At 37.5% G+C, this 16,219-nt stretch overlaps 5 protein-coding genes across 10 annotated transcripts; 1 reads left to right on the top strand and 4 right to left on the bottom strand.

The window, feature by feature from the left end:
• On the bottom strand, window positions 865–1,380 carry LOC18784692 (the record flags this gene model as incomplete). The annotated part of the gene is made up of 1 exon (XM_020557436.1): window positions 865–1,380. A coding segment is annotated over one exon (516 nt), but the record flags the coding sequence as incomplete, so codon positions are not given.
• On the bottom strand, window positions 2,170–4,910 carry LOC18785964 (sedoheptulose-1,7-bisphosphatase, chloroplastic). The gene is made up of 8 exons (XM_007218014.2): window positions 4,589–4,910; window positions 4,267–4,386; window positions 3,985–4,170; window positions 3,714–3,795; window positions 3,357–3,578; window positions 3,070–3,170; window positions 2,882–2,953; window positions 2,170–2,759 (listed from the first exon to the last, which is right to left on the bottom strand). Exons 1-8 carry the CDS (start codon window positions 4,703–4,705, stop codon window positions 2,478–2,480), a joined length of 1,182 nt encoding a protein of 393 aa, XP_007218076.1. The 5' UTR covers window positions 4,706–4,910; the 3' UTR covers window positions 2,170–2,477.
• LOC18785322 (bidirectional sugar transporter SWEET9) lies at window positions 6,177–7,668 on the bottom strand. The gene is made up of 7 exons (XM_020557435.1): window positions 7,646–7,668; window positions 7,312–7,355; window positions 7,175–7,211; window positions 6,852–7,062; window positions 6,562–6,723; window positions 6,355–6,474; window positions 6,177–6,245 (listed from the first exon to the last, which is right to left on the bottom strand). Exons 1-7 carry the CDS (start codon window positions 7,666–7,668, stop codon window positions 6,177–6,179), a joined length of 666 nt encoding a protein of 221 aa, XP_020413024.1.
• On the top strand, window positions 10,441–13,021 carry LOC18784623 (uncharacterized protein At2g39920). 2 transcript variants are annotated; one of them, XM_020558690.1, is made up of 5 exons: window positions 10,441–10,547; window positions 11,249–11,403; window positions 11,730–12,174; window positions 12,296–12,496; window positions 12,674–12,767. In XM_020558690.1, the coding sequence occupies exons 2-5, from the start codon at window positions 11,337–11,339 to the stop codon at window positions 12,678–12,680; spliced, it is 720 nt and encodes a 239-aa protein (XP_020414279.1). In that variant the 5' UTR covers window positions 10,441–10,547; window positions 11,249–11,336; the 3' UTR covers window positions 12,681–12,767. The 2 variants fall into 2 exon arrangements, with proteins under 2 accessions (XP_020414279.1, XP_020414278.1); XM_020558689.1 differs by having other exon boundaries at window positions 10,442–10,547; window positions 12,669–13,021.
• Window positions 13,133–15,881, bottom strand: LOC18785960 (L10-interacting MYB domain-containing protein). 5 transcript variants are annotated; one of them, XM_020558685.1, is made up of 4 exons: window positions 15,814–15,881; window positions 14,474–14,813; window positions 13,800–14,396; window positions 13,265–13,696 (listed from the first exon to the last, which is right to left on the bottom strand). In XM_020558685.1, the coding sequence occupies exons 2-4, from the start codon at window positions 14,789–14,791 to the stop codon at window positions 13,265–13,267; spliced, it is 1,347 nt and encodes a 448-aa protein (XP_020414274.1). In that variant the 5' UTR covers window positions 14,792–14,813; window positions 15,814–15,881. The 5 variants fall into 5 exon arrangements, with proteins under 5 accessions (XP_007218000.1, XP_020414274.1, XP_020414272.1 ...); XM_020558683.1 differs by lacking the exon at window positions 15,814–15,881 and adding an exon at window positions 14,964–15,804; XM_020558684.1 differs by lacking the exon at window positions 15,814–15,881 and adding an exon at window positions 15,019–15,804.

Raw genomic sequence — 16,219 nt, 5'->3', positions numbered from 1 at the left:
AGTCTTTTTTCCCATTTCCCCTCACCATCGGTGCTACCCTGATGGATTTTTCAAACTTGAATTGGAAGAATTTAACTATGTAAATTTTGTCTTTTGAAAATGAAACCTTTTTGTCAATGTACACCAGAGATCTAGACAAAAATGAATGAAACACATACATAGTCCATTCCATGATAGAACGTCCCACCCTTTTCTTGATTTTCTAATTAAAGCCTTGAAGACTCAAATAGAATTTAGGGTTATGAATAATTTAGTGTATTCTATTCTTCTCACAGGGAGGTATTTATAGTGATACAAGTACAAGCCTATCTAGGAAAGGAAAAAAGAAATAAGCACAACCCCGGTCAATCCGGTATTCCTATAATTCCACATAAATACAAAATCAATTACAATAAAGAATAATTGAATTGGTTCACGCCAACATGAAGAAGCGTAGTCAAGCATTTTAAGTAGATGTAGTGGAGTCTTAGAATGGTATAGGATAAGTGTGGCGGTGGAAAATGAACCATAAGTATATTTGCGTTTACAAAAAGGGGAAAGAAACTAGTGGAAAATGGTTGAGGAATGGTTTTCATGGACTGAGACGGCATCTTGTCCTGTCCAGAAGCTTAAAAATATGGAAACTACAGATGGGATTTGTAGTAACAGCTCAACTTCCCCATCAATTTTAAATATCACATCTTCTTCAGTATGGATTCTCAAACACCTCTTTTTTCTCATTATGGCAGTCTCTCTCTTTCTCACCCTCTTCATAATTAGTGTGTACTGTGCAATTCAAAATAGGTCTATCAAAATGAAAAGAAAAATAACAGAAATTGATTAATGAGTAAGCACTTTTAACAAACACATGTAAAATAATGCTACTTAAACTTTCTTGGATGCTGCTTCTATAGCAGCCTCAATCCTGTTAATGCAAGATTTATAGAGAAATCCTAGATAATCTATAATGCTGTCCTCACATGTACCTTCCAAGGGGTTTACCTCAAATGACCAGTCAACTAGTGTTGAATCATTCCCATAATCTACAAGCTTTACTGAATTCACAGACCCATCTAAACCTACATTGCTGGCTTCCAATTTGTACACATAATTATGTCTTGATGAATCTATGGACACCAGCTTCTCCTTGATCCATGACCTGTCTCCATCTTCTTGTGGGAAAATGAAGCCAGAGACTAACCGAACATAGCCCGGAACACCTTCATCTCCAGCTAAATCAGTGCAGCGCTCAACCATTGGCATCCATTCTGCTAGTCTTTTAGTTTGAGAAACCATACTCCAGACTTTGTCTATAGGTGCATCAACAATGCCACCGACTGATCCACGCCATTTTGCAATTCCGGCCTCAGATGCCTGAAGAAAATGGTAACTTTGACTTATATGATTTCACCAAAAGTTTAAGGAGTTTCAAAAATGGCATTGGAATAAAATGATCTTAGGTTAGTATGTCGAAAAATTACATATTATGACGGAGACATAAAAATCGCCTTGCCTTTCATTTATCGAGAAAATTGAAAAGAAAATGTGGAATTCATACCATGCTTATCAGTGTCACGTTTACTTCAACTGCAAACTAAGTCTGCAGATTCACCTAGATTACAAACAATTTGATTGCGGGAACTACCCTTCTAGGCATGAAATCATCCACAAGATGCCCACCCCATCAGAAGGTTTCTCAATCAAGAAATCCATAGTATTTGGTGAAGGAATCCTATGTAATACAATTAATGGTTTGGATTTACCTATGGAAGACATAGGGGTTGGAGCTTAACCAGGGGATACTCCAAGGCATAACTTAGGAATTTACAACATTTGGGATTAATACCATCTTAAACTACTATATCTGTTTATCTAATTATTTAATTAAGTTCACACTTTGTTGTTCCATAAATTACTGATTAATATATATCTGCCATTGAGAAAGATTTATCTTCTACTGAAAGATGTGCAGCATGAACTTTGCTCTACAAACCATCTTGCCTAGACTAACTTTTTTAACCTTTGACAGCTGATTTAGACAACATCAGTTTAGTTAGGTGCATTGATTCAGCGGCTACAGCTAAGGAACATTAAAAACATGTTTGATGAGAACAACATGACTCGTTCAAACTGAAGCAGGGGTCAAAATCCAGCAAATGGACCAACAAACTTAACAGGATATTAATCATATGGAAAACATTTCTACTTTGGACAATTTAAAAACCTTGGGATGCTTTGTAAACACGCACCTACTTGCTATAATATTATGAATAAGGTGCACAATCTGCACATATACCTAACACAACTTTAACAAGTAAGCCTTTGAATCTGATTGTAATTTGAAAACCATAAATACACATGTGAACTAAAGATTAACTATAAACCAGCTTGATTGATCCATTCATTCACAGACTTTTAACCTTGTAATTCTTCTCCACCATATTGGAAAATTTATGCACCATTATACAAATTTCTGTATGAATAGCAAACTGCATAGCTTAGGCTGCAGCTCCGACAGGCACACCTGCCTTGAGCCTGGATGATCCGTATAGAGTTTCTTCGAACCGGATTATCTCATTTTTGGATCCATACGCAACTTGTGTTCTGTCATCCAGATTAATGATCACTTTGTCTAACACAGACTGGTGACCATCACTACTATAACCTCCAGCGTTCTCGATTAATAACCCCAATGGAGCTACCTCAAATAACAGCCTGAGCTTGGCTTTGGTAGTTGGAGATATCACATTTGTGAAAACTCCTTTCTCTTTTACAATTATCTGCAGGTAAAGAAATCATGAACTTTTTAACTTCTTAAGAGTGCCAACCACAAAATTTCAATTTTGTGTGGATGCCAATCTCACTAAAACTAGGAGACTGATTAAGGAGAAGTTGAGAGGACCTGATTGACATCTGGCACCATTCCTCCGGTGTATCTCAATGTGTATTTCTCTTTTACATAGTAGTTGATCAACTGTTGTTCATAAACAGAAGAACTTCACAAAAATTAATGGAACTACTTGGTGGTTAATAATTTACTGATATAAGTACTGCAGTAGTAATGCAATATTGCTTTAGAGGAAATCAAACCTTGTCATAGTCTGGGTTGTCGAATGTGGCTCTCAAATTTCCTGGGGAGAATAATTTCCCTTCACCAATCTCTGTTGTCTCCTTGACATGTTGCCATTTTCCTGACCAAGACAATGTGAGACATTGATTCATTCTAAGGTCAGCAGAATTGAGTACCTCATACTTACGATGAACTGTTTTTTTTTGGGTTCATAGAAGGTTTCAAGGTGGCAGCAACAAATTTTAAAATGGCATATGAAGAACAATGGTTGCTTAAAGAAAACTTGATGACATTGTTACAACCTCACCTTCATCTAGAAGAAGAAATTCGTGGGTTCCAGGGAAGCCCTTGATAGCAAGAACATATGTAGTCCTAGGACCATAAATTCCCATGGCTGCAGCAACTTGGTCTCTCCCTGTTATCCCAGTTAACTTATCTCCTGGCCACACACCAAAGATAGTGCCTACAGTGAAGTTTGTGTCAACAATGCTGGAGCCGTCGAGTGGATCAAAAGCAACACTAAATCCACCTGTTCAAATTGCAAAAAGTCCGATAATTAGGTCATCCTTTCGATCATCCTTCTGAAGAAGATATAAATTTTAAGATCATAGAGCAATTCATTATAAAATATGAAGTTTAATTGCACATGATAGGACTTGCGGACCTTCAACTGGGCCTCCCATGTCTTGGAGTTCTGGAACCTCTTCAGAGCAAGCATATTTGCAGAAATGTGAGTAGCTTAAAGCCTAAGCACCAAATGTAACAGGCATTAATTTTATTCCTGACCCTGAATATAAGGTTGTATTCTGATACATTTGAGGAAGAATGACTATCAAAGTTATGAGATATATATATATATATGTTGTCATCAAAATTTCATCCAATCATAAGCAAAAGCAGGATCAAAACTCATGGTTTGCTTGTTTGGTCTTTACCTCGAATAAAAGCTTGTCAGCAAGCATGTCCACCGCGAGCTGCTCATCCCCAAAGGAATTAATACATGCCGTTCCTCCACAGGAAGCTGTTCTCACCTTGAAGGAAATAGTCCTTAATGCTTCTCCCATACTTATCAGCAACCTAATCAGTCCCTTATCTGGGGTTGCCTTTGCAAGGAACACTTCCTATAGCCACAATTTCATTTACAAACTTCAGTGCTGCTTATACATATTAATTCTTAAGTTATGTGGAACAAAGCTTGTTTTTGTTATGTAACTCACCAGACTCTCACCAATTGCACATCTGGTGACAAGGGAAGACTGTTTTGTTTTTGAAACCTTGAGTGATGATCTTGGCACTTGTCGTAATGGTTCTCCGAAGAGGGAGCTTGATTTCAGGCTCTGCAGCAATCAGAAGGGTCCAATAACACCATGTAATAATTCAACTCACTCAGAGAAAATTCTAAAGAGAGCTCTCTTTGATTGGTAACATATTTTCTGTGTGCATATAATCATCAACATCTATAAGTGGTGAAAGCCTGGAGGTTTCATGATGTAAGTTTACATATTTGTATAAATGAAATGGTGAGTCTAAATTACAGACCTTGGAGCTGAAGGATGGAGAGATGGAAGGTGGAGCCACAAGTGCAGTGGAATGCTGATGGGTTGAAACACCAGGCAGGAATGCCCTGGGTGAGCAGCAACCTATGCTGGCCTCCATGCTTCGGGCAACACAAAAAAAAAAAGTACTCAAAAGGAAGAATTTAATTTATTAAGCGCAAAATAAAGCAAGAGCTAGCCGCTTTCTCTGAAAAGATTTGGTTCTGATCAACAACACTGTCTTTGAAGTTTGTTTTGGGTGAGAGCTCGCTTCCCCTGAAGTTGGGTTGGGGGTTGTGGATACTAGATAAGCAGTAAATGGTGTTTTGCCATGTGGCGGCTGCGGACAAAAGTGTTTCTGTTTTATGTGGTGAGGTTGATTAGGCATAGGCATGGCTCTCAATCTCAAATGTGTGGCTCTCTCTGCTCTACTCTGCTCTGCTCCTCCCAAGAGATATAGATATATCAGATATGAAAAGGAGTCCCACTGTTTGTAAGTTTGTGCCCAACGGCCTTTGTTCTGCTTACGTACTATTGCCATCTCGTCTGTTATTATTCATATAGGACCTCAGTGAAAGCAGATCCCACCATATAATCACTACAATAGTGAGTGTAAGCAACCACGTAATTTTAAACAAACACTATCAACACAGAAAATATAAGCACGCTATGCGACCCCTAATCAACAAATGTGTGAACCTAAAAAGAACTCGATTTGCTTAAAAATATATATCATTTTAGCTAAAATACTTTTTAAATTAAAATATACATATAAGTTTCAAACATTCTCAGAACCGATATGCATCGATATATTTTGTTGATGAGAATAATGATATCGAAATATTGTGGATAACGAACCAACAATCTGCTCTTTATGTCCGAAAAAAATAAAAGAAACGTTTCCTTGTTTCCTTCCCTCTCAATCGGAACTATAGTTCTTCTTCTGCAAAAGGACCGCGAACTCTCTTTTATTTTCCTTCTTCTTCTTAATTTAATTGAAAATTTGTTTTTCTCCAGTCTGTATATTATACATTATTGTGATGATGGTATTATTGAATTGAATTCTGTATCTTAGCTTGGCTTCATTTATAGGTACGTAACGTATAGATGAATTAGAATTTTGTATCTCATCTTGGATCAATATAACTAAGTACGTTTTGACTAAGAAAAAAAATTTGGGATTTTGACAGAAAGCTGGAAGACTAACCAGCTGCGACAAAGGTTTGCCGACTACGTATTCATGGTGTAATGTACAGTACAGTGTATGTTGTAACATGCACAATCACATTCACTAAATTTTTTTTTAAAATTTGGGAGGATTATTGAGTGCCATGGTGACAGACACAATTATATATTGTTTGTATTACACACTATCGATATTCATATTATATAAGCAACAAAAATATCAAATTATAAGTTTGTTGAGCTTAATTATGCAGTAGGAAGGAACTATACGCGGCCGTCGTTTGATTCCTGCTGCTGCTTGTTGCAGACATACGTAGGCTGCATCAATGTATTATCTGGTCTGGCAGTCGGTGATGCTCATGAACTTCTTCACCTATCTTGACTGCCTTATTTTTTCTCCATCATCTTTAATTCTTGTATTTGAGGTATAGGATCATCTGAGCGATGCCTAATAAGAATCCCAACACATTTGGAAACTTCCCGGCCATACAATGAGGACGTCAGATTAGTATAGGATATGAAGTTAGTGACATATCAAAGTCAAACTCAAGAAATGAAATTAGAAATTGGTACTGGTTTACTTACTGCAATGTAATAATCCTTTACGAAGAGCCCGTACAAGAACCACAAGGTGGCACAAATTGTCAGGGAAAATGACAAATAAAATGGCATGTATTCTACACTTTTAGTTCGTATCACTATTCTCTGCAATAATGAAAAATACATGTCAAGCTGAGCAGATTAATTTACCGTAATGCAAAATTTTTGGAAATTAATTTGGACAAAAATTACCATGATGAGTAAAGGAGCAGCAAAGACAGCAATGCCAAACACAGCACATATCCATCCAACGGTGCTAACGCGCTTGTCTTCTCCTACAAGAAGGAATGTGACCGCCACCACCGACCCAAAGGCCGCTACGTTCAACACCAGTATCTGTATCATTGTAGTAATCTGCATACGGTGTAGAAGCAGAGCATCTCCATCAAAATAGCCCTCGAATTGCAAAACATATAATTATCGATAACATGTCAATAACAAAATGTACAAAACGGAAAATCCGTCATTTTAAAGGCAGTGACCTTGTCCTTCTTGGATGCATATACAAAGTAGAATATGAGGTAAGTAATTTCTATAACGCATCCGATGACATTGATGCTGATGATCAAGGCAGCATTGGTCTTGAGGACACCATAAAACAATAACAGCATTGCACTAAGAAGGGCAACCACATAAGGTGTGGATTGGAAGCCTTCTGATGATTTGTTCTTGTATATTTTGTAAAACGTTGGTCTGAGAGAGAGAGAGAGAGAGAGAGAGAGTTAGCCTATAATGCAATTTATTCATAGAGATATGTGAAGGGCAATAACATTTAAGTAGCTTCTAAATTTCAAAAGGGTCTTACATTGGCGCCAAGAACACCATGACTGACACGATGTTACCTATGAATAATCCCAGATTGGGTCAAAATCAGATAACAAGAATCTAAAGTAAACCAACTTATAACTAAAATCACAAAAAATTTAGATATACATATTATACCTATGAGACCGAATATGAAAGCCAGTTGTTCATTACTCTTCATTCTGCTGGTGATGATGACTTATCTCCTTTTCCTTTTTATTTATTTATTTTTGTTGAAGCTCTTTTCAGCGTCTATGTAGTAAATTTGAAGCTGAAAAAAGTTTTAAGCAATTCATCTCTCAGATACCTTCATTTTATAAGCAAGATAAATTGACTACGTAATATTAAGTGGGACAAATTAAACCTGATTTTATTATATTATTATTAGCCTCTTTTGCATGTGTTCTTGCGCATGCGACAATCATTTATTTGTATCACTCATGCTATGCTACACGTAACTTAAATATGTTACACCTCAAGAAGCATGCTCAACATGTTAAATCTACAAAAACAATATAGGCAGCAATAAAAACCAACATGTATCTATCTAACTGAAGGCACGTACGTCTTTGCTTCGGCTTCTTCAGCATATATAGTTCCATTTCATGCAGCATAATTTGTATGGAGAAGGATTACTCACCTCCCTTAGCCTCAATCAATTTGCAGGATCAATTGACAAAGTTTGTTGGATTGGACCAACAGTATTGCTAATCATCTAAAGTAAAAGTCCTCCACTATGGTGAAAATATTATTCATTCATGTGATGCATCGTGAAATCATATAATGTTTAATGCGCAAATTTGATAACGTTGTCGAGGTCAAAGAATTAAGAGTAACACAAAACATAACCGACCGCATGAGTAACACTATGGTGGTGGAGCATGATGGCTAATAGCCAGAAAATAATATTATACAATATAGAAGTTTCTAGTAAAAGCCACAACAAAAGGGACTAGAAAAAGAAGGCCAAGTCGGTGGACTTGGTGATGTCGGCAAAGAAAGCCTATAAATAGGCATGTAATGTAATATAGCAAGGTGGAGTGAACCAATAAGCTCCCAAACTAAATGGGGAGTGAACAAGACAACTCCCAAACTAAGGGAGCCAATAAGCTCACCAAGCTAAGAGAGAAAGAGGGTCAATAAGCCTATATAACAAGGAGGCCAATAAGCCTAAATACTAAACACTTTCTAGTTGAAGAAGGCCAATTAGCGTACACCTATGTACTATTTTCTTCCGATGTAATAAAATTACTTTATTTCAACTATTATCCTGTTGTCCTAAACCCCTTAATCACATAAATCAACAATGGTATCAGAGCAACACCACTCACAAACACTCATCACACACCACCTAAAATCCAACACATTCCAACACACATCCATCACCAACCCCTACTACCTACGTTCAAGTGCAGCAGCTTCAGCCTTGTTCCTGAAATTTTAAGCTTAATGAGAGATATTGATGACTTATGGACCTCTTCGGTGGGACATAGCTAGTGCCATGCAAGCTTATTATTGCTCTCTTCTTTCTGAGTGAACTAGTTTGCTTGTTTTGCAGATCGAGACTCTGACTCATGACTATAAAATGTCAAAACTTTTTAATGTTAACATTGAGTTTACAGATTTTCTCTTATACAAGAAAAGTAATCATTTATTTTCTCTTATACAGGAAAAGTAAAAATTAATTGTTCAGGGCATAAAGACTCTGGCTGCATCAAGCTTGGGGCAGTTGGCGGTGCTCATGAACTTCTTCATTAGGATCATCTGAGCGATGCCTAATAAGAATCCCAACATACATTTGGCAACTGGCCATCCAATGACCTCGTCAGATTAATATAGGAGATGAAGTTAGTGACATAATTAGCCTTAAAGTCAAACCCAAGAAATGAAATCAGAACTCTGGCTTTACTACTTTACTTACCGCAATGTAATAATCCTTTGTGAAGAGCCCGTAGAAGAACCACATAGACATAGTGGTACAAAGTGCCAAGAAAAATGACAAAGAAAATGGCAAGAAAAAGGAGATAAGTCATCATCACTAGCAGAATGAAGAGTAATGAACAACTGACTTTCATTCTGCTGTGTTGGTGATGATGACTTATCTCTTTATTTTCTGTTGAAGCTCTTTCATAGACGTCTATGTAGTAAATTTGAAACTAACCAAAAAAGCTTAAACATTTCATCTCTCAGATACGTACCTTCATTTTATAAGCAAGATAGATAAGAGTTAGGTTAGGCCACTGACCACGTATGTAATGCGTGATAAACCAGGATACCATCTTTTAAAATTTGTTGTTTCTTTATTCAGGAAAAAGGGGTGATAGAAAATTAGTGTATTTTAGTCAAAATTCTGAGTGACCTACCTAGTACCTAGTACCTACCCCTCTGGGGGCATCAAGACTGTGGGTGCTCGCAGAAAAAGCGCTAATTATGGCTGATAAGATAATCAGATATTGGCTCAATTCCTATTGAATTGAAGAGGAGTTTTTTGCGTGTGATCAATGATCATCCCAGCTTGTCTCTACAGATTATGACAACGGACAACTCTCACAACAAGAATATTCATGTTGACATCTATATATATGTAATATATTATCAATGATCAATGATCATCCCAGCTTGTGTCTACAGATTATGACAACGGACAACTCTCACAAGAAGAATATTCATGTTGACCTCTATATACCAGACAGTTGTCATACAATAATGTTTCTAAGTCGATAAGGTTTTCACGTTTTTTTTGTTTTTTGGTCGAAAGAAGGTTTTCACGTTGAAGTATCATCAATGCATCTTTTTCATTCACGTGTGATATTGAGGAGAGGGTAGTCGAACTTAGGATCTCTGATGTAGAAAATACTCTTAACTATTTGAGATACATATTTCTTGACTTTTTTATATTATTTATTATGACTAATACTATGAAACCAAAACCAGTGATTGAACATTAATTTAGAGAAATTAAAACAAAACACAAATTTAGAGTTGGTAGGAAATTCTACTCGATTGATTGGTCCACAAGAGATTATGAGTTCAATTTCTTGTAATAGTTCTCAACCCGTTGCTATAGAAAGGGTTTGAATAAGAATTTCTATATTTTACGGGAAGATTTAACTTACTTTTACCATAAGTTTTTTTTTCTTGTCAATAAAATCATATCGCTTTTTTTGGACAACAACGAAAATCATAAGTGGCCTCAATACAGAAATTTGCGTTTTTGACCAAACTACCCTTGAATTTTGTAATCATATGATGATATGGGTACTTTGTTGAAAGGAAGCTTCTTTACGAGAATTCGAGAAAGAGAGAGCTGGATAATCTACTCCTTGTTTTAAGACAACTCTCCTCCATCTTTCCAATGTATCTCTCCCTCTCAGGTATTCTCCATTTCCAATCTCTCTCTCTCTCTCTCTGTAGCTTTTGTTGTTAAAAAGCCATCTGATTTGACTTTGATTGTTTGTTGAGATTTGACAAGATGATCGTCAGCTTGTATTATTGGTTTCATGGCTAACTGTGTGGGGAAATCATGGAAAAAGAAATAATATTGGATTAGTTGAGAGTGGCAATTTTGTCAACCATTTGGTACTTATAATGTAAATGGATCGGATAGCTATTAATGATTTATCTTATTAGATGTGATTCTAATCTAATCAGTAGATGATTTTGTTGACCCAGCTCATGGTTTTATGTATTTTTATGGAATTAGGTCATCAGAAGGTTTAGATTTGCCTAAATTGATGCTGTTTCTTGGGTATGGCTTAACTGGAGATGGTTCTGATTTGAGTGGTAAATTTTTGAGTGATAGAATCAGCTGAACAAGCTGCACGCTTAAGTGGATCATGGATGCCTCTCAAAATTGAAATATTATATATCTATGGATTCTTGGGTGTTCTGGATCATTTACCTGTAGAAAATTGCGATTTCTTTTGTTCAGCACAATGTTGTACGCATAAAATTTGAGAATCTGATATATGCGGTTTTTTTTTTTTTTTTTTTTTTTTTTTTTTTGGGGTCTGAATCTGATATATGCGTTTGGTAGCCGTTTACATGATGTTTGATGTCACTTTGTAAATTGCAGGTGACCCTTCTATTTCTATGGACTGGGAGGGGAGCTGGAGTTCTTTTGCAGACTAATTGAGCCGGTGATTGCTGCTTGGATTATAACCATGTCTGCTTATGGCCATCAAATGGAGCAGCAATACTCTGCTCACAGTCTTTCAAGTAGAGGTTCTGGTATGTGATACCGTGCTGCAGATTGCAGGATTTTCCAACTTAATTAGGCTGTCCTAAACTACTGGTGGTGGTGTGGATTTGTTGAGAAATATTTAAAACCTTATCTGTGATCAGAAAATGGAAAGCTAGTATTAGCGTTTCTGTACAATACTTGTGTTATTTGCTTCAAAATAAACCTCTTGCTAAAATTATGCATATTGTCTTTAAACATGTTGCTCTTGAGCTCTTCTGCATGTTCTTGCGTGTTATACCTTTAGGCCATATAATCAAAGCATGTTGAGCTTAATTAATCAGCTGTTGATCTTGTTCCATTTTCTTGGACACAGGGAGGAGGCAAAGCAGTTATGTAATGGACTCAGGGTTCTACATGTCGTCTTTTGCTTCCACAATCTTCATTGGTGCACTTGTAACTGTTGGGGTAATATTAATCACATTGCTGATTGCGTTGACCGTAATGCTGCAGTCTTGCCAAAGTAGGAGCCATGGAGTCATTGAGATTGAAAAACCAAGTTATGATTACAATTACTGCCAGATCATCTCTCTGCATGTGGAACTCAACAAAGTTGAAGCAGACCACTTCCCTTCAATTTGCAGGGTTGTTGCCCTTCAATACATCAAAGAAGGCCAATATGCAAGAGATTTAAATTCTACCGTGTGGATGATTCAGAATTATTTCAGTACCCTAAAACGTGACGGTGTGGATGTGGTCTTGATGGACATAGATGACGTTCTTTCTTCAAGTCCCCAGTACATTAAATTGTTAGTGGACCGGTAATTTTCCGTTTAGTCTCTGAGCACCTGTTCTTATGTGAATTTTCTTTCACATGTTAAAGTAGTTAGTTCAGGTTTTTCATGTTACCCTTTTTTCATTACAAATTGTCTTTTTGCACAGAGATGATCAATATGGTTCTAGTGATTGTGTGGAAGAGGCAAAGCAGCTGAAGCACGTATATATTTTGAGACTGTACATGAAACTTCATGCTAGTGGGTGGCCTTTGATTTTGCTATCAAGAAAGCCAGAGACGCAACTGAATTCCTCCATAGAGTATCTTATATCTGCAGGATTTAGAGCTTGGTCTTCATTGATTATGAGGTATTGTTATATACGACCCCTTCTTTCTTTTATCTCTGTATATAAAACTACTTACTGAGAGGCTTCAGATTCCTTGGAACTCTATTTGCCTTGTGCCAGTGATGTATGAATGAAGATTATTGTATTCAATATTTTGATGTCAACTGTGTTGATTGATATGGTTGCCTGGCAGATCAGAAGATGATTTGCAAATGGATAGTTGTGACTACTTCTCTAAACAAAGGGCTGCAATGCAGAGAAAAGGCTTGCGCATAATAGGCACTATAAGCAGTCACATGGATGCTCTAACAGGCACATCTTTAGGAGAGCGTATTTTTAAGCTTCCAAACCCAGTTTATTACAGTTTTTGAACATCAAAGTTGAGGACGCACAAGTTGGCATATTTGTAGTTCATATAGATTCGTCTGGAGATTTTGATTTTGAAATCAATCCTACCATGTAAATAGCATCGGTTCTGCTTTGAGTGTTCTGTTGTAAAAAAAAAAAAAACATTATTCGTGTTATAATTGTTGTAATTATTCTTCATGACTTGCACAAAAGGCAGTAAATTGCCTCAGTTTTACCTCATTTTTACTTTTTCTTGTGATCATATTACTTCACTGGTTAATACGATAAACGATATTTTAATCCGGGGGAGATAAACAATAGCTATGATAAAATCCAATCACTTTGCCTTTGGCTTTGGCTTCCATTAAAAAGCAACTCTACTTGCTACCTACATAATAGCTGTCTAAAATTACAAGAGAAATCCAAGAGCTAACAAGCACCCTAGAACAATGGAGGACCAACAGATTGCAGCCGCTGCAACCATGCAATCCTTACACTAGGCTTTTTCAGTTGAAGAAATATTTCCCTGTATTCCTTTTTCAGAAATACATCTAATGCAAACAAATAGAGCTCGCTTCCTTGTTCTACGTCCTCCATGGCATCAAGACAGGCAATGCACTCCCCAATACTATAAGTTTGCTTGCCAGGCATAAAAGAAACTGTTACAGCATCAAGATGCTCAACGTCCCTCTCTCGGTTCACTGTGCCTGCTTCTTCTATATGCAAAAGAGATGCACTCAAATCATGATTAAACTTCCTCCGCCTAGCAGGGGGCTCTGTCTCTCCTGTAACTGTTGTTCCATCAAATATGGTTTCCAACTTGTCGGTGGATTGAGGTTCCTTAAAGCGGAATGGTGCAGCTTCTGGGTCTGTCTGTAACAAAACAAAACCAATACGATTTACCAACCCAAAAATCATTAAGAACTCCCTGGTTTTCAAATAGATAGAAACAGTTACTGTCAGTTGTATACAATACCTCTAAGTAGTTGGCCCAATCTTCATCATTTGCTGAAAATCTTCTGCTGTTTGGATTCCAACCCATACTACTTGTGCCAATTAGCTTACACCAGACTTTCCATTGTTCCTTGGTGATATCCCAGTGGTTCTTCAACTGTAACCTATTATACATAAGGCCAGTTTTTTGTTGAAAGGATTCAACAATAGTCCTCCAACCGTCCTTGGTAAAATGTGTCCCGGGTTTATTCCCCTTTAATGCCTCTTCTAGACATAGATCAAGAAATACTTCATGGGTTGCAGGCATCCAAATGGCCTTTGTCTTTGGCTGGGATGAGCTAGATATACTCTGCTCACTTGCAGTTGTTCTACGGTGTTTAGACTGACCCATTTCATAACTCCTTAAGGGAATGGCATTCGAAAGATGCTCATCTCCCCCCTCCACAGTCACTAACTCTTGTTCTTCGGAGTGCAGAAGGGAGGTGTCCGAGCTATTACTTTGCCTCCGAGAATTAGAAGGTTCCATATCTTCAGAATCCATAGTTCCAGCAAAAACGATTTCCAGTATGTCAGGGCATGGGAGTTCTTTATACTGAAACTGTGCAGCTTCTGGGTTTACCTGTGACAAAGCACTTGCAATCACTAATCTAAAATTCATGAAGAACCTCCCTAGTATCTTTCTTCAATATAGCATACCTGTACGTAGTTAGCCCAATCTTCTGCACTAGCACCAAATCCATTGGTACTTGGATCCCATTTCATACTAACTTCAGCAATTAGCTTAACCCAGACTTTCCACTGCTTCTTGGTGAAATCCCAATGATTCTTCATTTGTCTCTTACTATACCTTATACCTGTCTTTTCATAGAATGATTCAATAAGATTCCTCCAACCCTCCTTAGTGAAATGCGTCCCCGGCTTATTCCCTTTTGACATCTCTTCCAGGCAAAGATCAAAAAATATTTTGCGGTGCCCCGGCGTCCAAGTGGCTTTTGGGGTTGATGGGCTAAGCATCCTTCACTCAATTCCAATTCTTCTGCCATTTTTCATAGGCGTGATACAATGCGAGATTAGTTGTTCATTATTATAGCACAATTGAAAACAAAAGTGTAGACTTCCTTGAAGTCAAAACAAAAACACAGAACACAAGGAGGTATTTAATATGAACTTCAAAAAATGGGAAAACCTCGAAATAAATAAGAAGATGAAGAAGAATTCTATATTGCAAGACAGCTAGAGACCTTGTTATTCTCCTGTTAAGTGTCCAACTGTCAACATCAAGGCACCAATTTAAGAAGGGCAGAAAACAAATGTCAAAAACCTTTGAATCATCAAGTTAACTTTGCAGTCCAAACATAAAATAAAAACCTTTTTACAATTACTACCGAGTTGATATTGTTGTTGATCACTTGCTTGAGTAAAAGGATTAAAAGAGATGATCTGTATTGCCCCTTAAATTAATGATGCAAGTTTCTAACTTTATGTTGAGAAGATAGTACATGAAACACCCCAAATGCAATAAGCAGAAAACCAAAATGAACCCCCGACTCAAAATGCAGTAACAATTCAAGAAAATAAACTACAAAGAAAAATACTTGAAATGAAAGGCTAGGCCTCTAAAACATGGGCGAGGAGGTCGCAGTTCGCGGGTGGCCGAGCGGGTCGCGGGTCGAGGCCTGGTGGTGGTGGTCTGTCGTGCCACAGAGAGAGAGAGAGAGAGGCAGCGTGAGGTAGGTTTTCAGTAGAGTCAGGAAAAAAAAGGACCCGACCCGCCCAGGCCGCCTAGGCGGGCGCCTAGGCCGATTTTTCGAACACAAAAAATAAATAATATCCATCTGAGGCACAGGCCATAGACGAAAGCAGAGCCTCGGAAGGGGCTTCAAAAGCTCTTCTCAAGTCACATATAATTTACCATAATTCAGAGGCATATGTACAATTCGCATGTGAATACAATCTCTGTAAATCTAATATAAAATTCAGCCATATAAATTACATAAATAATAAAAGGAAATTGAAACGAGGAGACATCCCCATACCTGGGATTTAAAAAGGGCCGGAATTGTACTTTCGCAGCAGAGTCCCCTCGAGAAGAAGACGACAGCAGAGTCCCCTCGAGTCGAGACTCTGAGTGTTTCTGAAACGTAAAATCGACGGCCCACTACTAAGCCCAACTACATTAGAAAATCTTTTTATTTTTCTGGGTTTTGCAATAGGCCCAAGCCCATGTATATGGTCATCAAACAATTTTCCCAGTCAGCCCACCATTTTTTTTAGTACAAGCGATAGTCTAAATTATAGAGATGAGGATTTCTCACACACATTCACACACAACTATAATACCGTAGAGATTCGAACTTAGATCTTTGGTCTAATCTGTAAGTCAACGCCCTTTTCAACTAGGCTAGACCCCGTTGTCGCCCACCGATTATTAATACAGGATGG

This window comes from Prunus persica, chromosome G2, assembly GCF_000346465.2.
Source record: "Prunus persica cultivar Lovell chromosome G2, Prunus_persica_NCBIv2, whole genome shotgun sequence".
Classification (NCBI taxonomy): Eukaryota; Viridiplantae; Streptophyta; class Magnoliopsida; order Rosales; family Rosaceae; genus Prunus; species Prunus persica.
The sequence above is the reverse complement of the archived record's forward strand: the minus strand, read 5'-3'. Positions and strand labels throughout refer to the sequence as shown.

Excerpts from the sequence above, each read along its gene's own strand:
- LOC18785960 (XM_020558685.1), bottom strand. The coding sequence starts at position 14,791 with ATGCTTAGCCCATCAACCCCAAAAGCCACTTGGACGCCGGGGCACCGC. Across the intron at positions 14,397-14,473 it reads ATTGGGCTAACTACGTACAG|GTAAACCCAGAAGCTGCACA; the intron begins GTATGCTATATT and ends GCTTTGTCACAG. Across the intron at positions 13,697-13,799 it reads ATTGGGCCAACTACTTAGAG|ACAGACCCAGAAGCTGCACC; the intron begins GTATTGTATACA and ends GTTTTGTTACAG.
- LOC18785322 (XM_020557435.1), bottom strand. The coding sequence starts at position 7,668 with ATGTTGAGCATGCTTCTTGAGGT. Across the intron at positions 7,356-7,645 it reads TTGAGCATGCTTCTTGAGGT|AATGAAGAGTAATGAACAAC; the intron begins GTAACATATTTA and ends CATCACCAGCAG. Across the intron at positions 7,063-7,174 it reads ATGGTGTTCTTGGCGCCAAT|ACCAACGTTTTACAAAATAT; the intron begins GTAAGACCCTTT and ends TCTCTCTCTCAG.
- LOC18785964 (XM_007218014.2), bottom strand. The coding sequence starts at position 4,705 with ATGGAGGCCAGCATAGGTTGCTGCTCACCCAGGGCATTCCTGCCTGGT. Across the intron at positions 4,171-4,266 it reads GTGCAATTGGTGAGAGTCTG|GAAGTGTTCCTTGCAAAGGC; the intron begins GTGAGTTACATA and ends TTGTGGCTATAG. Across the intron at positions 2,760-2,881 it reads TGGTGCCAGATGTCAATCAG|ATAATTGTAAAAGAGAAAGG; the intron begins GTCCTCTCAACT and ends CTTTACCTGCAG.
- LOC18784623 (XM_020558689.1), top strand. The coding sequence starts at position 11,337 with ATGTCTGCTTATGGCCATCAAATGGAGCAGCAATACTCTGCTCACAGT. Across the intron at positions 11,404-11,729 it reads TCTTTCAAGTAGAGGTTCTG|GGAGGAGGCAAAGCAGTTAT; the intron begins GTATGTGATACC and ends TCTTGGACACAG. Across the intron at positions 12,497-12,668 it reads TGGTCTTCATTGATTATGAG|ATCAGAAGATGATTTGCAAA; the intron begins GTATTGTTATAT and ends GTTGCCTGGCAG.